Consider the following 16,738-nt stretch of genomic DNA (forward strand, 5'->3'; position numbering starts at 1 on the left):
TCCAAGTGGTTCTTTATAGTAAGCTGGAACTGGAACTGAACAACACCCCAGCATTTCCCGCTTAAATTAACTGATGTGGACCTGAGTGAAAACTATACAGTCATATCTCGGCTTGAAGTAGCTTCAGGATTTTTGGGTTGTGCTCCACAGCAACCCGGAAGTAATGGAGCGCGTTACTTCCAGGTTCCGCTGCTTGCGCAGACGCTCAAAATGACGTCACGCGCATGCGCGGAAGCGGCAAAATGGGACCCGCGCGGGCGCAAGTTGCGTTCGCTTCAGGATGCGAACGGGGCTCCGGAACAGATCCCGTTCACATCCAGAGGTACCACTGTATACACAATACCCCTGGTGGCCAGGTAAGCACTTCAAAACATAACATGTTTTGCCATGTAGGTGTGGGTGCTTCGTGTGAAGTTAGGGAGCCTGGTGGTTGACTTTACCTCTTTTTGTCCCCACCCCACCCCACTAGGGGTGGGTGGGTGTTTTGGATCAGGTTAGCCATATTGATTTGCATGCTGTTAGTGGATTATTGTCATTGTCTTGTTGGGCTGTGTATGTGATAAAGGGGAACCATACCAGGGTAAAGGCGTCTTCTTCTGTTTGTCCCCGTGTCAGTTTCAGTTTATTGGTTAATTTTTCTAGTAAGGCTGTTTCCCATACTATTTAGTACCATTGGTCCAGGCTTACTTCTGACAGGTCTCTACAGTGTCTGGTTATGATGTTTCTGGCTGCTGAAAGCAGGTGGGTTATGAGTTCTTTGTGGTGTAAGTGGGCATTGTTGCTGTGCATGCTCCTTGACCGAGACAGCAACTGTCCTCCAGAATGGCTGCCATGTGGTGTGGGTGCTTCATGTGAGGTTAAGGAGTCTAGTGGTTGACTTTACCTCTTTTTCTCCCACCCCACTAGGGCCTGATAGCATCCACTTGAATGTGCAGCAGAAGACAAAAAGCAGCCTGGTCATCGCCAACAGCCTTGCTCTTGAAAGTAGCAACGGGATCCAGAACCAAGCCTTTAGTGGCTGCTGCGAAGCTCCAAAGGACAGGCCCAAGCAGGAGGGATCTGAAGGAGTGGGTGGCAGCTACCCAGAAGGAATGGGCCTCTAGGCAGACACAGGACAGAGGCTCTGGGGAAGCAAGGATGCTGGCCAGTGCGGGGAGCAACCACAGCAGCCCCCGCAAGCAAGTGCCGTGTGTGTGCGTGATTGTGCGCACACCCCAAATAGTAATTATTCTCCAGCCCGCATCCCTGTGAGCAAGAGGGCAACAGTACAGTGTTATCTGTAAGAACCTGGTTCCTAACTGCAAGAATCTGCCGAATGTGGGTAGATTTGTAAACCAGACTTCTGGCCTTGTCCCAGCCAACCAAGAAGAGCTGGAGGACCCCACAAACTGGTCGCCTGTGGTCCCCCACTTTCTGCAGCCACCAGCCTGGTGGAGGATGTGATTCCAGGTGTTTCTTCCTCCACAAGATGCTCCTCTGAAGAGGAAGGAGAACCAGGACATAAGACTGGGACAGATGTGCGATGGGGCCGCCTTGCCAATGCTTCTGCGCTTCTGGTGGTTGGGGCCTGTCTGAGAACCCCATGGACGTTCCCTTGAGTTCCGTGTGCGAAAGATTGGGTGGAAATTGAATAAAGATCAAAAGCAGCACAAACACATTTCTTTGTGTTCCTCGGCAATTCTCTGGTGCTTTGTCTCTTGGTCAAAGCTGCCCTTCCCTCAAACGATGGGGCTTCAGAGGTTGCACAGGATTGCAGAGCTGTGGCTCTAGGCGGGAGGGGGAATTATAATGGCCCACCCCCAACACCCGTTTTTGACCCCTTCCTATTGAAGCCACTCTCTGGTGCCAACCTACCGAATAAAGGTAAAGGGACCCCTGATCATTAGGTCCAATTGTGACCGACTCTGGGGTTGCGACGAGTGCAATAGTGCTTTTTAAAAATACATAGGGAAAAGGATTATTTGAAGTATTTACATTTAAATATGCTTTCCTAGCAATTGTGAATATGCTGACCGAGGCCCCCTTTGGAATCGGAGGCCTGGGCCAAGTGTCCCATATGCCCCCCCCCCCGGTCTGGGCCTGGGGACAGAACATATGCTACCACCAGGCCGGCACTCAGCAGCTGCCCCATCTTACATCTGAGGGGGGGGGGCATAAAGATGAATATGAAACTCATAACACTAAAACCCACGGACATCCAATGAAACTGAATGCTGGAAGAAGCAAAACAGATAAGAGAAAGTCCTTCATGCAGTGCAGTTAAACTATGGAACTCACTGCCACAGGAGGGAGTGACGGCCACCAACCTGGATGGCTTCCAAAGAGGACTGGACAAATTCAGGGAGGAGAGGGCCATCAATGGGTACTAGCTGCCACAGCTATGCTCTACTTTGACAGTCGGAGGCAGAAAGAATGCTTCTGAATCCCAGTTGTGGAGAGCGTTCTTGTGCTCGGGTCCTGCTTATGAGATTCTCCACAGGCATCTGGTTGGCCACTGTGACAACCGGACGCTGGACTTTGGCCTGATCCAGGAGGCTCTTCTTATGTTCTTTACCCATACAAGAATTCCAGTTGAGAAAATTACACAACCTTTTCCCTCTTGTTTTAACAACTGATAGCTCAGTCTGTAGAACACGGTGTTACCGGAAAAATCCGAGGGCTCCCTTGGACAAAAAGTAAAGACACCAACCAGGATAACTTGGAGCAAAACAGCAGCCTGTAGGCTTGGCCTTTATTGAACTGTTGCAACAGGGTGTTCCCCTCACTTGCAAGAGAGAGGAAAGACCCCCGAAAAATAGTGTGCAAGGTCTTATAAAAACTTTTTGAAATTCCCCTCCTCTAGGTCAAGCCCACCCCCAGAAACATCATGCATACATTACAGAAAGGAGGGGTTGAGGGAGGAGTTGGTGGTAACCTGAGTGTCTTGTCACCTGGCTAGTTCCTCCTTTCCCCCCTCCCCATGAGTCACTTCCAGGAGACAAAGGGGAGTTTGCAGTTTCCTGCCCCCAGAGGGAAGATCTGATCATTGTCCTTTGTTTCAGTCCATGCTGAATCCACTCCCATATGCAACTTCTTTGTGATCTTGATTGTCTTCTGTGTGGGATCATCAGGGTTGGCATAGCAACTGGGCAGGGCTCCTGTGGATGTGCTGAGACGGTGAAGGGATTATGGCTGACCAGGACCAAGCCACCCCCCTTTGATAGTTCTTGTCATATGGAGTAAAATAAAATGGAACAGTGCAAATCCGATGTATGCTTGATTTTCTATGAATTTATAACAGAAATGTGGCGTATGTAGTGTGTGAGTGTGTGAAGTTTGTACAAACAGAATGATTGGGGTGGGGGGGTTCCTGCTACAGGGGGCATAAAGATGAATATGAAACTCATAACACTAAAACCCACGGACATCCAATGAAACTGAATGCTGGAAGAAGCAAAACAGATAAGAGAACGTCCTTCATGCAGTGCAGTTAAACTATGGAACTCACTGCCACAGGAGGGAGTGATGGCCACCAACCTGGATGGCTTCCAAAGAGGACTGGACAAATTCAGGGAGGAGAGGGCCATCAATGGGTACTAGCTGCCACAGCTATGCTCTACTTTGACAGTCGGAGGCAGAAAGAATGCTTCTGAATCCCAGTTGCGGAGAGCGTTCTTGTGCTCGGGTCCTGCTTATGAGATTCTCCACAGGCATCTGGTTGGCCACTGTGACAACCGGACGCTGGACTTTGGCCTGATCCAGGAGGCTCTTCTTATGTTCTTTACCCATACAAGAATTCCAATTGAGAAAATTACACGACCTTTCCCCTCTTGTTTTAACAACTGATAGCTCAGTCTGTAGAACACGGGACTCTTAATCTCAAGGTCATGGGTTGGGCAAGTTGGGCAAAACATTCCCGCATTGCAGGGGGTTGGACTAGATGACCCTCACAGTCCCTTCCAACTATGTAATTCTGTGATTCCAAGTGTAGCAGGAACCCCCCCACCCCAATCATTCTGTTTGTACAAACTTCTCACACACTACATACGCCACATTTCTGTTATAAATTCATAGAAAATCAACCATACATCGGATTTGCACTGTTCCATTTTATTTTACTCCATATGACAAGAACTATCAAAGGGGGGTGGCTTGGTCCTGGTCAGCCATAATCCCTTCACCGTCTCAGCACATCCACAGGAGCCCTGCCCAGTTGCTATGCCAACCCTGATGATCCCAGACAGAAGACCATCAAGGTCACAAAGAAGTTGCATATAGGAGTGGATTCAGCACCGACTGAAACAAAGGACAATGATCAGATCTTCCCTCTGGGGGCAGGAAACTGCAAACTCCCCTTTGTCTCCTGGAAGTGACTCATGGGGAGGGGGGAAAGGAGGAACGGAAAAACGTAAAAGGCGGATCTACACGGATCCTCATGAATTCATATGATTTTTTCATTCAAATTAAATAAAACCACCATGATACTGTAGACCATGTCTTACTCTGTAGAAAGCATCAAAAAAATCATGCATCCACTGTTTCGGGGGGGCGCAGGGGCGCAAAAACATGGTTAAAAAACACGGATCCTCATGGATCCTCATGATTTTTCCACTAGATCAGCCCAAACTCACCATCAGATCAAAGATCATGGCCATGGGCACAGCATCCACCACAAAAATCACGGATCCACGGCTTCCTGGCAAAACCGTGGCCCAAAAACGTGGTTTTCAAGCACGGATCTTCATGGATCCACACGCTTTTTGCATCGGGCCAACCCAAACTCACCGTCAAATCACACATCATGTCCGGAGGCACAGCCTGCACCACAAAAAACACGGATCCACGGCTTCCTGGCCACTCCATGGCCCAAAAACGTGGTTTTCAAGCACGGATCCTCATGGATCCTCACGCTTTTTGCATTGGGCCAACCCAAACTCACCGTCAAATCACACATCATGTCCGGAGGCACAGCCTGCACCACAAAAAACACGGATCCACGGCTTCCTGGCCACTCCATGGCCCAAAAACGTGGTTTTCAAGCACGGATCCTCATGGATCCTCACGCTTTTTGCATTGGGCCAACCCAAACTCACTGTCAAATCACACATCATGGCCAGGGGCACAGCTTACACCACAAAAAACTCAGATCCACGGCTTCCTGGACACTCCATGGCCCAAAAACGTGGTTTTCAAGCACGGATCCTCATGGATTCTCACGCTTTTTGCATTGGGCCAACCGAAACTCACTGTCAAATCACACATCATGTCCAGGGGCACAGCATCCACCACAAAAAACTCAGAGCCACGGCTTCCTGGCCACTCCATGGCCCAAAAACGTGGTTTTCAAGCACGGATCCTCATGGAACCTCACGCTTTTTGCATTGGGACAACCCAAACTCACTGTCAAATCACATATCATAGCCAGGGGCACAGCCTGCACCACAAAAATCACGGATCCACGGCTTCCTGGCCACTCCATGGCCCAAAAACGTGGTTTTCAAGCACGGATCCTCATGGATCCTCACGCTTTTTGCATTGGGCTACCCCAAACTCACCGTCAAATCACACATGATTTCCAGGGGCACAGCCTGCACCACAAAAATCACGGATCCATGGCTTCCTGGCCACTCCATGGCCCAAAAACGTGGTTTTCAAGCACGGATCCTCATGGATCCTCACGCTTTTTGCACTATATCAGCCCAAAGTCACCGTCAAATCACACATGATTTGCAGGGGCACAGCCTGCACCACAAAAATCACAGATCCACGGTTATCTGGCAGTGGCATGGCCCAAAAACGTGGTTTTCAAGCACGGATCCTCATGGATCCTCACGCTTTTTGCATTGGGCCAACCCAAACTCACTGTCAAATTACACATCATGGCCAGGGGCACAGCTTACACCACAAAAAACTCGGATCCACGGCTTCCTGGCCATACCGTGGCCCAAAAACATGTTTTCAAGCACGGATCCTCATGGATCCTCACGCTTTTTGCATTGGGCTACCCCAAACTCACTGTCAAATCACACATCATTCCCAGGGGCACAGCCTGCACCACAAAAATCACGGATACATGGCTTCCTGGCCACTCCGTGGCCCAAAAACGTGGTTTTCAAGCACGGATCCTCATGGATCCTCACGCTTTTTGCATTGGGCCAACCCAAACTCACTGTCAAATCACATATCATGTCCAGGGGCACAGCATCCACAACAAAAATCACGGATCCACGGCTTCCTGGCCTCTCCATGGCCCAAAAACGTGGTTTTCAAGCACGGATCCTCATGGATCCTCACGCTTTTTGCATTGGGCCAACCCAAACTCACCGTCAAATCACACATCATTCCCAGGGGCACAGCCTGCACCACAAAAATCACGGATCCATGGCTTCCTGGCCACTCCATGGCCAATAACGTGGTTTTCAAGCACGGATCCTCATGGATCCTCACGCTTTTTGCACTATGTCAGCCCAAACCCACTGTCAAATCACATATCATAGCCAGGGGCACAGCCTACACCACAAAAAACTCGGATCCACGCCTGCCGGGCCATACCGTGGCTCAAAAACGTGGTACCGAAGCATGGATCCTCATGGATCCTCATGATTTTTGCACAAGACCAGCCCAAAGTCACCATCAGATCAAACATCATGGCCAGGGGCACAGCATCCACCACAAAAATCACGGATCCATGGCTTCCTGGCCATACCGTGGCCCAAAAACGTGGTTTTGAAGCATGGATCCTCATGGATCCTCATGATTTTTGCAGAAGATCAGCCCAAAGTCATCATCAGATCAAACATCATGGCCAGGGGCACAGCATCCACCACAAAAATAACGGCTTCCTGGCCATACCGTGGCCCAAAAACGTGGTTCTGAACCACGGATCCTCATGGATCCTCATGATTTTTGCACAAGACCAGCCCAAAGTCACCATCAGATCAATCATCATGGCCAGGGGCACAGCATCCACCACAAAAATAACGGATCCACGGCTTCCTGGCCACTCCATGGCTCAAAAACATGGTTTTGAAGCACGGATCCTCATGGATCATCACACTTTTTGCATTGGGGAACCCCAAATTCACCCTTTATTCACATATCTTGTACATAACCACAGATCTGACCACAAACATCATGGATCTACTGCTTCATGGCCCTGGCCAGATGCTACCCTGGATATATTGGGCAATTTTTAGGTGGGTGTGCTGGGATGGAGGAAACGTAGTCGGCTGAATCTCTATCCTTTAAAGATGGGCGTCCAATGGCTGGGCCAGAATAATTTCAGTTTGGTTTACCAGCTCCCAGCTCTTCATGGGGCGCAATAGTCACCTGTAGCTGCCATCAGGAGTCCCTGTGTGATCCTGGATGCTTCTGTCTCTATGGTGGCATTGGTCACAAATGTAGCCAAACTGGAATTTTTGAATCTATGTCAGGTTAGGCAATCGGTACCGTACCTGTCCCTTTCCAACCTAGCCATGGTGATCCATGCAGTAGTCACCTGCATACAGTGGTACCTCGCAAGACGGAAAACTCGGAAGACGAAAGGGTTTTTGGTTTTTTGAGCTGCTTCGCAAGACAATTTTCCCTATGGGCTTGCTTCGCAAGACGGAAACGTCTTGCAAGTTTGTTTCCTTTTTCTTAACACCGTTAATACAGTTGCGACTTGACTTCGAGGAGCAACTCGTAGCACGCGGTGTGGTAGCCTTTTTTGAGGTTTTTGAAGACTTTGGTAATTTTTGAAGCTTTTCCAAAACTTTTCCGACACCGTGCTTCGCAAGACGAAAAAAATCGCAAGACGACAAAACTCGCGGAACAAATTAATTTCATCTTGCGAGGCACCACTCTACTAGACTACTTTAACTTGCTGTACACCTGAGCCGGGGAGTGCAGGGTATAAATGTGATAGAGAGAGAGAGAGAGAGTGAGAGAGAGATAGAGATAGAGATAGAGAAATAGAGAGAGAGAGAGAGAGAGAGAGAGAGAGAGAGAGAGAGAGAGATAGATATGCAGGGCTACCCTTGAGACTGCTCCAGAAACTCCAAATGGTCTAAAATGCAGATGCATGAGTTCTTACTTGGACTTTGTGGAGAGCCCACATTCAGTTGGTTGTTCATCAGCTGGATTGGCTCCAGGTGGAGTATCAAATCAGGTTCAATGTTTTGGTGCTAATCTTTAAAGCCCTAAACAGTCTGTGACCTTTCTTATCTGTGGGAATTATCTTCCAATACACCCCCATGAGTGTGACGCTCATCTAACAACAACCTACTGGTGGTCCCTGGCCCAAAACATATCCAGCTGTCCTCAACCAGAGCCAGAGCCTTTTTGGTGGAACACTTTGTCTAATGAGACCAGGGCTCAGTGCAATCTATCTCAGTTCTCTCACTTGTCATGGTGAGTGGGCTTGCACATTCCTATGACCCTTGTGAGCGAAGCCGTTGGGAATCTTGTACTCTCAGCAGGGTCACCCAAGGTGGTAAGGTCAAAGAAAATTAAATATGCTCAGAGTCCTGTAGTGATTTCATGCTCTTTATTGCAGCTTGTAAAACAGTGACTGAGTTTTCCCCAAAACCTCAGGCTTTTATATACATTATTTACACAATGAGTCCCGTCTGACTGGCTGATTCTGCTTCCCTCCTGGAGCCTGATTGGTCTTTTCCTGCAAGCCAATCAGTTCTTGCATTCTAGGATCCTACTTGCCTATTGTTCTAGGATCCAAGCTTAGTACATGTTACGGCTAAAATCTGGGTGCGGGGCTACTCTGCCACCCAGCTCATCGGACTAAGTCCGTGGGTCCCTGCGGAAGAAAATGAGCTCAGCCGGACAGGAGCAAATTGCAGAAGATCCAAGTTTATTGCGCAACAGGTTCAAGGCAAGATTGAACCCCGAGAAAGGGGTGACATGAACTTTTGAAACTCCCCCCATGTCCCAGAATACAGTGCAAAACACATCCCAGTTACATCATGAATACATTAAGGAAAGGTTGGGTTACACAGATTACATCATGAATACATTAAGGAGAGGTTGGGTTACACCGGATTAACATATGGAGGAGGGAGGGGGGAATATGCAGAGCTGGAGATATGCGCAGATAAGCACATCCTGAGTGCCGGTGATGAGAAGACAATGGTCCATGTATGCATAGTCTGCCACCTGGCATTGCCCGGAGGAAAGGCTTGGCAGAGTGATTTGACAGGATTAGGGTCTTGACACCTTGCTTGAGGGATTATGGAGGACAGGGGAGGTGTGATGGAGTCCTAGAGAAATTGAGCAAATTGGCACGTTGATTTTCTATGAATTTTATAAATTTTAGTCCCTTTTGACATTGACAATTGGAAATAAATTGATATATTGTAGCGAAGAAGAAGGTGAAGAAGGCATGCCCCCCCCCTTCCGTAACAGTACATAACAGGGAAGGAGCTAGACAAAGAATGATCCAAGAAGTCCTCAACGGCAGAACAGACGGGTGATAACAAGCAGTGTGTTACAACGGCTGTGAAGGCAGATGAAGGCTGCAGCAGATAGGATCCACCAGTTCGTCGTGACTACTCATGCCATCAGAACAGAGCCCTACTGTGAAGACTGTGCGTTGGTCAGTGTGCACTGATCTACACACATAAAACAAATTCACGCACAGGCATCTTCCAAAAACCCAACCCAACCCCCCCAAACCCTCCCCCCATGGCGATCACTAAATGGCTACGGGGGCAGGAATGTGAAGCCCCTAGTCATGAACCGACACATGGGCGTTCAGTCGTTCTGACTCAAGGAAGGAGGCAGTTGAGCAGCTCAGCAGCTGTATCCATGACTGAGCAGCCCCTTTTAGGATCCACTATGCTCACCCCGAAAAGGGGAAGGGGCTGGAAACAGTGCCCTAAACATAGTATGCCTCCCTTTTTCCCTGACTGGATTACCGCGCCCAGGTGGAATCTCTTTTCCCATAGTTTGAATCCATTATTCTGCATCCTAGTCTCTAGAACAGCAGAAAACAAGCTTGCTCCCTCTTCAACATGACATCCCTTCAAATATTTAAACATGGCTATCATGTCACTCCTTAATCTTCTCTTCTCTAGATTAAACAAATCCAGCTCCCTAATTCTCTCCTCATAGGGCTTGGATTCCAGACCTTTTACATTTTGGTCACCCTCCTCTGGACATGTTCCAGCTTGACAATATCCTTCTTCAACTGGACACAGTATTTCAGGGGTGGTCTGACCAACCAGAATAGTGTGGTAGCATTCCTTCACTTGATCTAGACACTATACTCCTATTGATGCAGCCCAGAATTGCATTGGCGTTCTTAGCTGCCACATCACACTGTTGACTCATATTCAGCTTGTGGTCGACTAAGACTCCCAGATCCCTTTCACTGGTACTGTTGTCAAGCCAAGTGTCCCCCACCTGTGCATTTCATTTTTTCTATCCAGGTGTAGTACCTTACATTTCTCCCTATTGAACTCCATATTGTTGGTTTTGGCCCAGCTCTCTAGGCTATTCAGGTCATTTTGAATTCTGACCCTGTCCTCTGGTGTATTAGCAACTCCTCCCAGTTTGCAGTCATTTGCAAATTTGATTAGCACGTCCTCTATTCCATCATCCAAATCATTTATAAAAATATTGAATAGCACCAGGCCCAGGACAGAACCTTGTGGAACCCCAATAGTCATTTTTTTCCAGGATGAAGGTGAGCCACTGATGAGCAATCTTTGGGTTCAGCCCGTCAACCAATTACAAATCCACCTAACAGTAGCTTTGTCTGGCCCACATTTTACTAGTTGTTTTGCAATAATATCATGGGGGACCTTTTCAAAGGCCTTACCAAAGTCAAGGTAAGCTGGTACAAGGGAAAGCAGGATTGTAATTACCGTAAAAATTAATGATCACTTTGGATCAGCAGTCTCAACCTAACCCGCTATGTGGGGAGAGCCACATGTTCCTTTGGAAGGCAAGTGGAATACAGTGTGATATACTGACAGCTGTTTTAAAAGATGTATCTGTAACTTAAAATCCAGTATCAGAAAAAAACAAAAATAGATGGTCCCTGTGTGGATAGTCATGTTTGCATGATGGGGCCACCTCCAGTGACCATGTGGCCTGATATAAGAGGGTTCTAAAATCAGTCCTGAAAGTAGACTGATTGAGAATGACACACTCATAGCTTTTGCTCTGCCATTAACAAGGTGAGCTGAAGCAAATTATTGCCTCCCTTTGGGCTTAGCAATATTTCCTACAGCATTCTTGTTGAAGGGCATTGGAGAGTTAGGTGAGGGTCACTTTTCTGTTTTTCCATCAAGCCCCCAGACAAGAATGCTACGGCATCAGCCCCAAACACTCAGTCTCATAACAAAAAATACTCAACGGAGTTAGGGCTGAGGGTAGGGGAAGTACAATCATGATCTAGAAGCTGACCCTTTTGGTCATTGTGGTCATGGAGCCAAATATCTGTTCCCAAGTTTAAAGATCTAAACAAGTAAAGAACAAGCTTGCCCTTTACATGCAAAAGCCCTGAAATTCAGCCCATTGGGCAACGGATCATGGGGCTGGGAGGAGGGAGGTAAGGACTAGCACCTTCTCTGCCCTCCACCTCCAACAGCTACACCTGAAAGATTCATGATGGGGTTCGATTTGAGAAGCTGAATGTTTATAAAGGCACTTAGCCAATTTCTGCCACAGAAATTCTGAACAGAAACACTCTGCAGGATCAGCCCCCAAAAGAAACTGCTCTATGGTCTCTGTGTTGGGAAATGGGAACAGATCTTGCTCATCACCAACCTTCCCTCCACAAATCAGTATCACTACGAGGCTGAACTGAACAGCTTGCTCCAGAGTTTTAAGAGATACGTTTCTGTGGTGTAGTGGTTAAGAGGGGTGGACTCTAATCTGGTGAGCTGGGTTCGCTTCCCTGCTCCTCCACATTCAGCTGCTGGGTGACCTTGGGCCAGTCACACTTCTCTCTGAACTCTCTCAGCCCCACCTACCTCACAAGGTGTCTGTTGTGCGGGTGGAAGGGAAAGGAGATTTTTAGCCACTTTGAGACTTCTTCAAGTAGAGAAAAGCAGGATATAAAAACTAACTCCATAAATAAGAATTCTATGGAAAAGGACCATCCCTGCCATGATGATGAAAACTATATGTTTGGATTTTGCTGTATTATACCAACCTGTGGAATATGACAGTTCGCAGTTTCAAAATCTATTTGGCCACAGTGGATTGACAGTCTGGACACACGAAAACCTCTGGAAGATCTTTTGAATCAATGCCTATGCGAAAGCAGTGGTACCAGTCCTTGCAGTTTCCTTCACAGTAAACCATAGTTAGGTCACCACTGGGCCTCCTGCACCCTTCCTTCAAGAAACATAGTGACCAGCAGCCTTCGAACAAGGAAGGTAAAATATCTGAGCAATAGGTTAGTGTATCCTTCCATCCCTCTGGGCATGATCGAGACACAGTAATGTAACTCTCGTTCAAGATTTGTCTCTTTGGGAGGAACAGCATCAATTTCCACTTGAAAATATTTGTCTTGTCTTTCGAAATAGGTTTTCCCACAGGAACGGGGTGTCAGAGACAGAAATAATCGGAGAGGTTCATTGACTGTGAATGGAATATTTTGACAGATAACTAAAGAAGAGAAATAAACTGATTCCAATGTTGCCTTTTGCATTCTAATGAAACAAAATATCTGAAAAATGAAAGTAATTTTCCTTTGCTGGACTTGCCTTAAAGAAATGGATACAAATAGAAATTGCTTCCTCTAGAGGGAGCCTGTTAAATTGTTGCTACAGTCTACTTGAGGACTCAACAACTGTCAGATTAAGATCGTGGGACCAGACTTGTTTGACCTTGATTAAGTATGAGCAGGAAGGAAGTTTGGGTGCTTGCTTTATGCAAGACAAATGCCTTGCTGGAACAGATGCATGAAAAGATGGATTTGATGAATGAGAAAATGGACTTGGTGACTGTTGTGGTTAATAACTGTGGACAAGCAGGGAATATTGAGACAGAAACCATTCAAGGACCAACCTATGAACCTGTATTGACTGGGCAAGTGCAGAAGATAATGGAGGAGGATGTGGCCGCATCTCAAACATTACAAATGGAGAGACCCGAGGCCCTACAGGAGCATAAACCGCTGTCATTGAAGATTGAAGTTGGAGTGGGCCAGGGGGAGTCTGGAGCTGAGGAGGTTCTTAACTTTGGAGAGACTTTGAAATATGCTTTTAAATATCTTTTGGAGTACACTGATGACTGTGGAGAGTGGAACTCTGGGGAATGGGCGGCTTTGATGAAGGGAGATGGAGACAATTTTGGATTTGAATCCCCCAGAGATCTGCTCCCCAATGAGAAAGGGAAGAAATTAAGAAAGAGACCAACAATCAACAAGGAAAAGGGCAAGTATAAACAAAAAGAAGAAGATTTGCAGAAGGGGCATGGAAGAGACTTAAGAGCCTCGGACATAAGACTTCCAGGTTGATGGACTAGATGGAATGGACAGTAAGGACTGACACGACCCGGGACCAGGAAGAAGAGACGCTGGATGAAGATTGGAAGAAAATTTATAAAGAAAACTTTTTATTGGGGGAATTAGCCTAAAATGAATGAATATTAGGGAAAATGTTGGAAGGAAACTATATGACTCTAGCAGAATATATCAGGAGTTATGGATAACTGGGCATTAAGTTTTAAGCCTTAAGGCGTTTTATGGTAAGACAAGGTTAAATAAATTAAGGTAATTTGAATAACAGAATATGGGGAAAAATGGAAAGGATCTGTTGAGTTAAATAATAGGTTAAATTGATAAGATAAATTATTTAACAAAAATTGAGAAAGATGGAAAGAATTTGCTGAAATAATTAACTAAACTAGAATACAAAAAGGGAGGTGTGAGGAGGTCAATGAAACAAGCAAATGGAAGTTGGAGATATGTAACCCGGGATTTGTGTTTTTTGTTTTATTTCCTTTTTGCCGTATTGTTGTATTGGTTTTTATGTTTTTGCGTTTTTCTCTCTTTTTTTTCTCTTTTCATGTACTGTAGTTGTTCTCTATTTTCTTTTTTTTTTGTAATTTTGAAATTATTAATAAATATTACTTAAAAAAAAAAAAGGTTTCCCCACAGTACTGTATTATTTCTTTTGCAATCCAGGGTCTAATGGCAGCCATATCCTTTTGTATGAACTGTAATTGGATGTTATTGCATCAATCACAGAGTGGTTCAATCCATGTTTGGAATCTAGATAGAACATGGTCTTCCTTTTAAAAATGATTACTATCAGTATACAGTGGACTTCTCTGTCATTTACTGGAATAATCAAAACATCTTTCTTTAGCACTCCAAATCTCAAACAGTTCTTCAGAGCTTACACTGGCAATCTTTGACATATCTGCATGAAGTGGCAAGTATGGTAAGTGGGAAAATTGTTCCATCATGACCTAGCTCTTTGGCCATGATCACCCTGGAGGCAAGAAAGGCATCTATTATGCGATCATTTATCCAGTTTGATCCTTTCAGTGTGGTTATGTCATAGTAATACACACGGATGTTGCCAACTGAACCCACAAGTCCCATGGTTTGTAGACTGAGTGTGGGGAAGGTACAGTTGTGCCATGGGGAAACTGATGTACAAATGAGTGATTTGTCCAAACACTTCTCACTTTGTGCTTGAAAACCACGTTTTTGGGCCACGGAGTGGCCAGGAAGCCATGTATCCGTGATTTTTGTGGTGCAGGCTGTGCCCCTGGGAATGATGTGTGATTTGACGGTGAGTTTGGGGTAGCCCAATGCAAAAAGCGTTTGTGGTAGATGCTGTGCCCCTGCAAATCATGTGTGATTTGACGGTGACTTTGGGCTGATATAGTGCAAAAAGCGTGAGGATCCATGAGGATCTGTGCTTGAAAACCACGTTTTTGGGCCAGGGAGAGGCCAGGAAGCCGTGGATCCGAGTTTTTTGTGGTGCAGGCTGTGCCCCTGGGAATGATGTGTGATTTGACGGTGAGTTTGGGGTAGCCCAATGCAAAAAGCGTGAGGATCCATGAGGATCCGTGCTTGAAAACCACGTTTTTGGGCCAGGGAGAGGCCAGGAAGCCGTGGATCCGAGTTTTTTGTGGTGTAAGCTGTGCCCCTGGCCATGATGTGTAATTTGACAGTGAGTTTGGGTTGGCCCAATGCAAAAAGCGTGAGGATCCATGAGGATCCGTGCTTCGAAAACCATGTTTTTGGGCCATGGAGTGGCCAGGAAGCCGTGGATCCGTGATTTTTGTGGTGCAGGCTGTGCCCCTGGACACGATGTGTGATTTGACAGTGAGTTTGGGTTGGCCCAATGCAAAAAGCGTGAGGATCCATGAGGATCCGTGCTTCAAAACCACGTTTTTGGGCCATGGAGTGGCCAGGAAGCCGTGGATCCGAGTTTTTTGTGGTGTAAGCTGTGCCCCTGCAAATCATGTGTGATTTGACAGTGACTTTGCGCTGATCTAGTGCAAAAAGCGTGAGGATCCATGAGGATCCGTGCTTGAAAACCACGTTTTTGGGCCATGGAGTGGCCAGGAAGCCGTGGATCCGTGATTTTTGTGGTAGATGCTGTGCCCCTGCAAATCATGTGTGATTTGACGGTGACTTTGGGCTGATATAGTGCAAAAAGCGTGAGGATCCATGAGGATCTGTGCTTGAAAACCACGTTTTTGGGCCATGGAGTGGCCAGGAAGCCATGGATCCGTGATTTTTGTGGTGCAGGCTGTGCCCCTGGAAATCATGTGTGATTTGACGGTGAGTTTGGGGTAGCCCAATGCAAAAAGCGTGAGGATCCATGAGGATCCATGCTTGAAAACCACGTTTTTGGGCCATGGAGTGGCCAGGAAGCCGTGGATCCGTGATTTTTGTGGTGCAGGCTGTGCCCCTGGCTATGATACGTGATTTGACAGTGAGTTTAGGTTGTCCCAATGCAAAAAGCGTGAGGATCCATGAGGATCCGTGCTTGAAAACCACATTTTTGGGCCATGGAGAGGCCAGGAAGCCGTGGCTCCGAGTTTTTTTGTGGTGTAAGCTGTGCCCCTGGACATGATGTGTGATTTGACAGTGAGTTTGGTTTGGCCCAATGCAAAAAGCGTGAGGATCCATGAGGATCCGTGCTTCAAAACCACGTTTTTGGGCCATGGAGTGGCCAGGAAGCCGTGGATCCGAGTTTTTTGTGGTGTAAGCTGTGCCCCTGCAAATCATGTGTGATTTGACAGTGACTTTGCGCTGATCTAGTGCAAAAAGCGTGAGGATCCATGAGGATCCGTGCTTGAAAACCACGTTTTTGGGCCATGGAGTGGCCAGGAAGCCGTGGATCCGTGATTTTTGTGGTAGATGCTGTGCCCCTGCAAATCATGTGTGATTTGACGGTGACTTTGGGCTGATATAGTGCAAAAAGCGTGAGGATCCATGAGGATCTGTGCTTGAAAACCACGTTTTTGGGCCATGGAGTGGCCAGGAAGCCATGGATCCGTGATTTTTGTGGTGCAGGCTGTGCCCCTGGAAATCATGTGTGATTTGACGGTGAGTTTGGGGTAGCCCAATGCAAAAAGCGTGAGGATCCATGAGGATCCATGCTTGAAAACCACGTTTTTGGGCCATGGAGTGGCCAGGAAGCCGTGGATCCGTGATTTTTGTGGTGCAGGCTGTGCCCCTGGCTATGATACGTGATTTGACAGTGAGTTTAGGTTGTCCCAATGCAAAAAGCGTGAGGATCCATGAGGATCCGTGCTTGAAAACCACATTTTTGGGCCATGG

At 47.0% G+C, this 16,738-nt stretch overlaps 1 protein-coding gene across 1 annotated transcript in view; it reads left to right on the top strand.

Annotated features, from left to right (window-relative positions):
• NPC1L1 (NPC1 like intracellular cholesterol transporter 1) overlaps positions 1-1,657 on the top strand; it is a 32,985-nt gene extending 31,328 nt beyond the window's left edge. The window contains exon 19 of the mRNA XM_053401275.1: positions 907-1,657. Coding sequence (XP_053257250.1) covers positions 907-1,103 — 197 coding nt within the window. The 3' untranslated portion in view covers positions 1,104-1,657. The remainder of the gene's footprint in view (positions 1-906) is intronic.
• Positions 1,658-16,738: the final 15,081 nt, after the last annotated feature.

The sequence above is a fragment of the Podarcis raffonei genome, chromosome 8 (genome assembly GCF_027172205.1).
Source record: "Podarcis raffonei isolate rPodRaf1 chromosome 8, rPodRaf1.pri, whole genome shotgun sequence".
Lineage (NCBI taxonomy): Eukaryota > Metazoa > Chordata > Lepidosauria > Squamata > Lacertidae > Podarcis > Podarcis raffonei.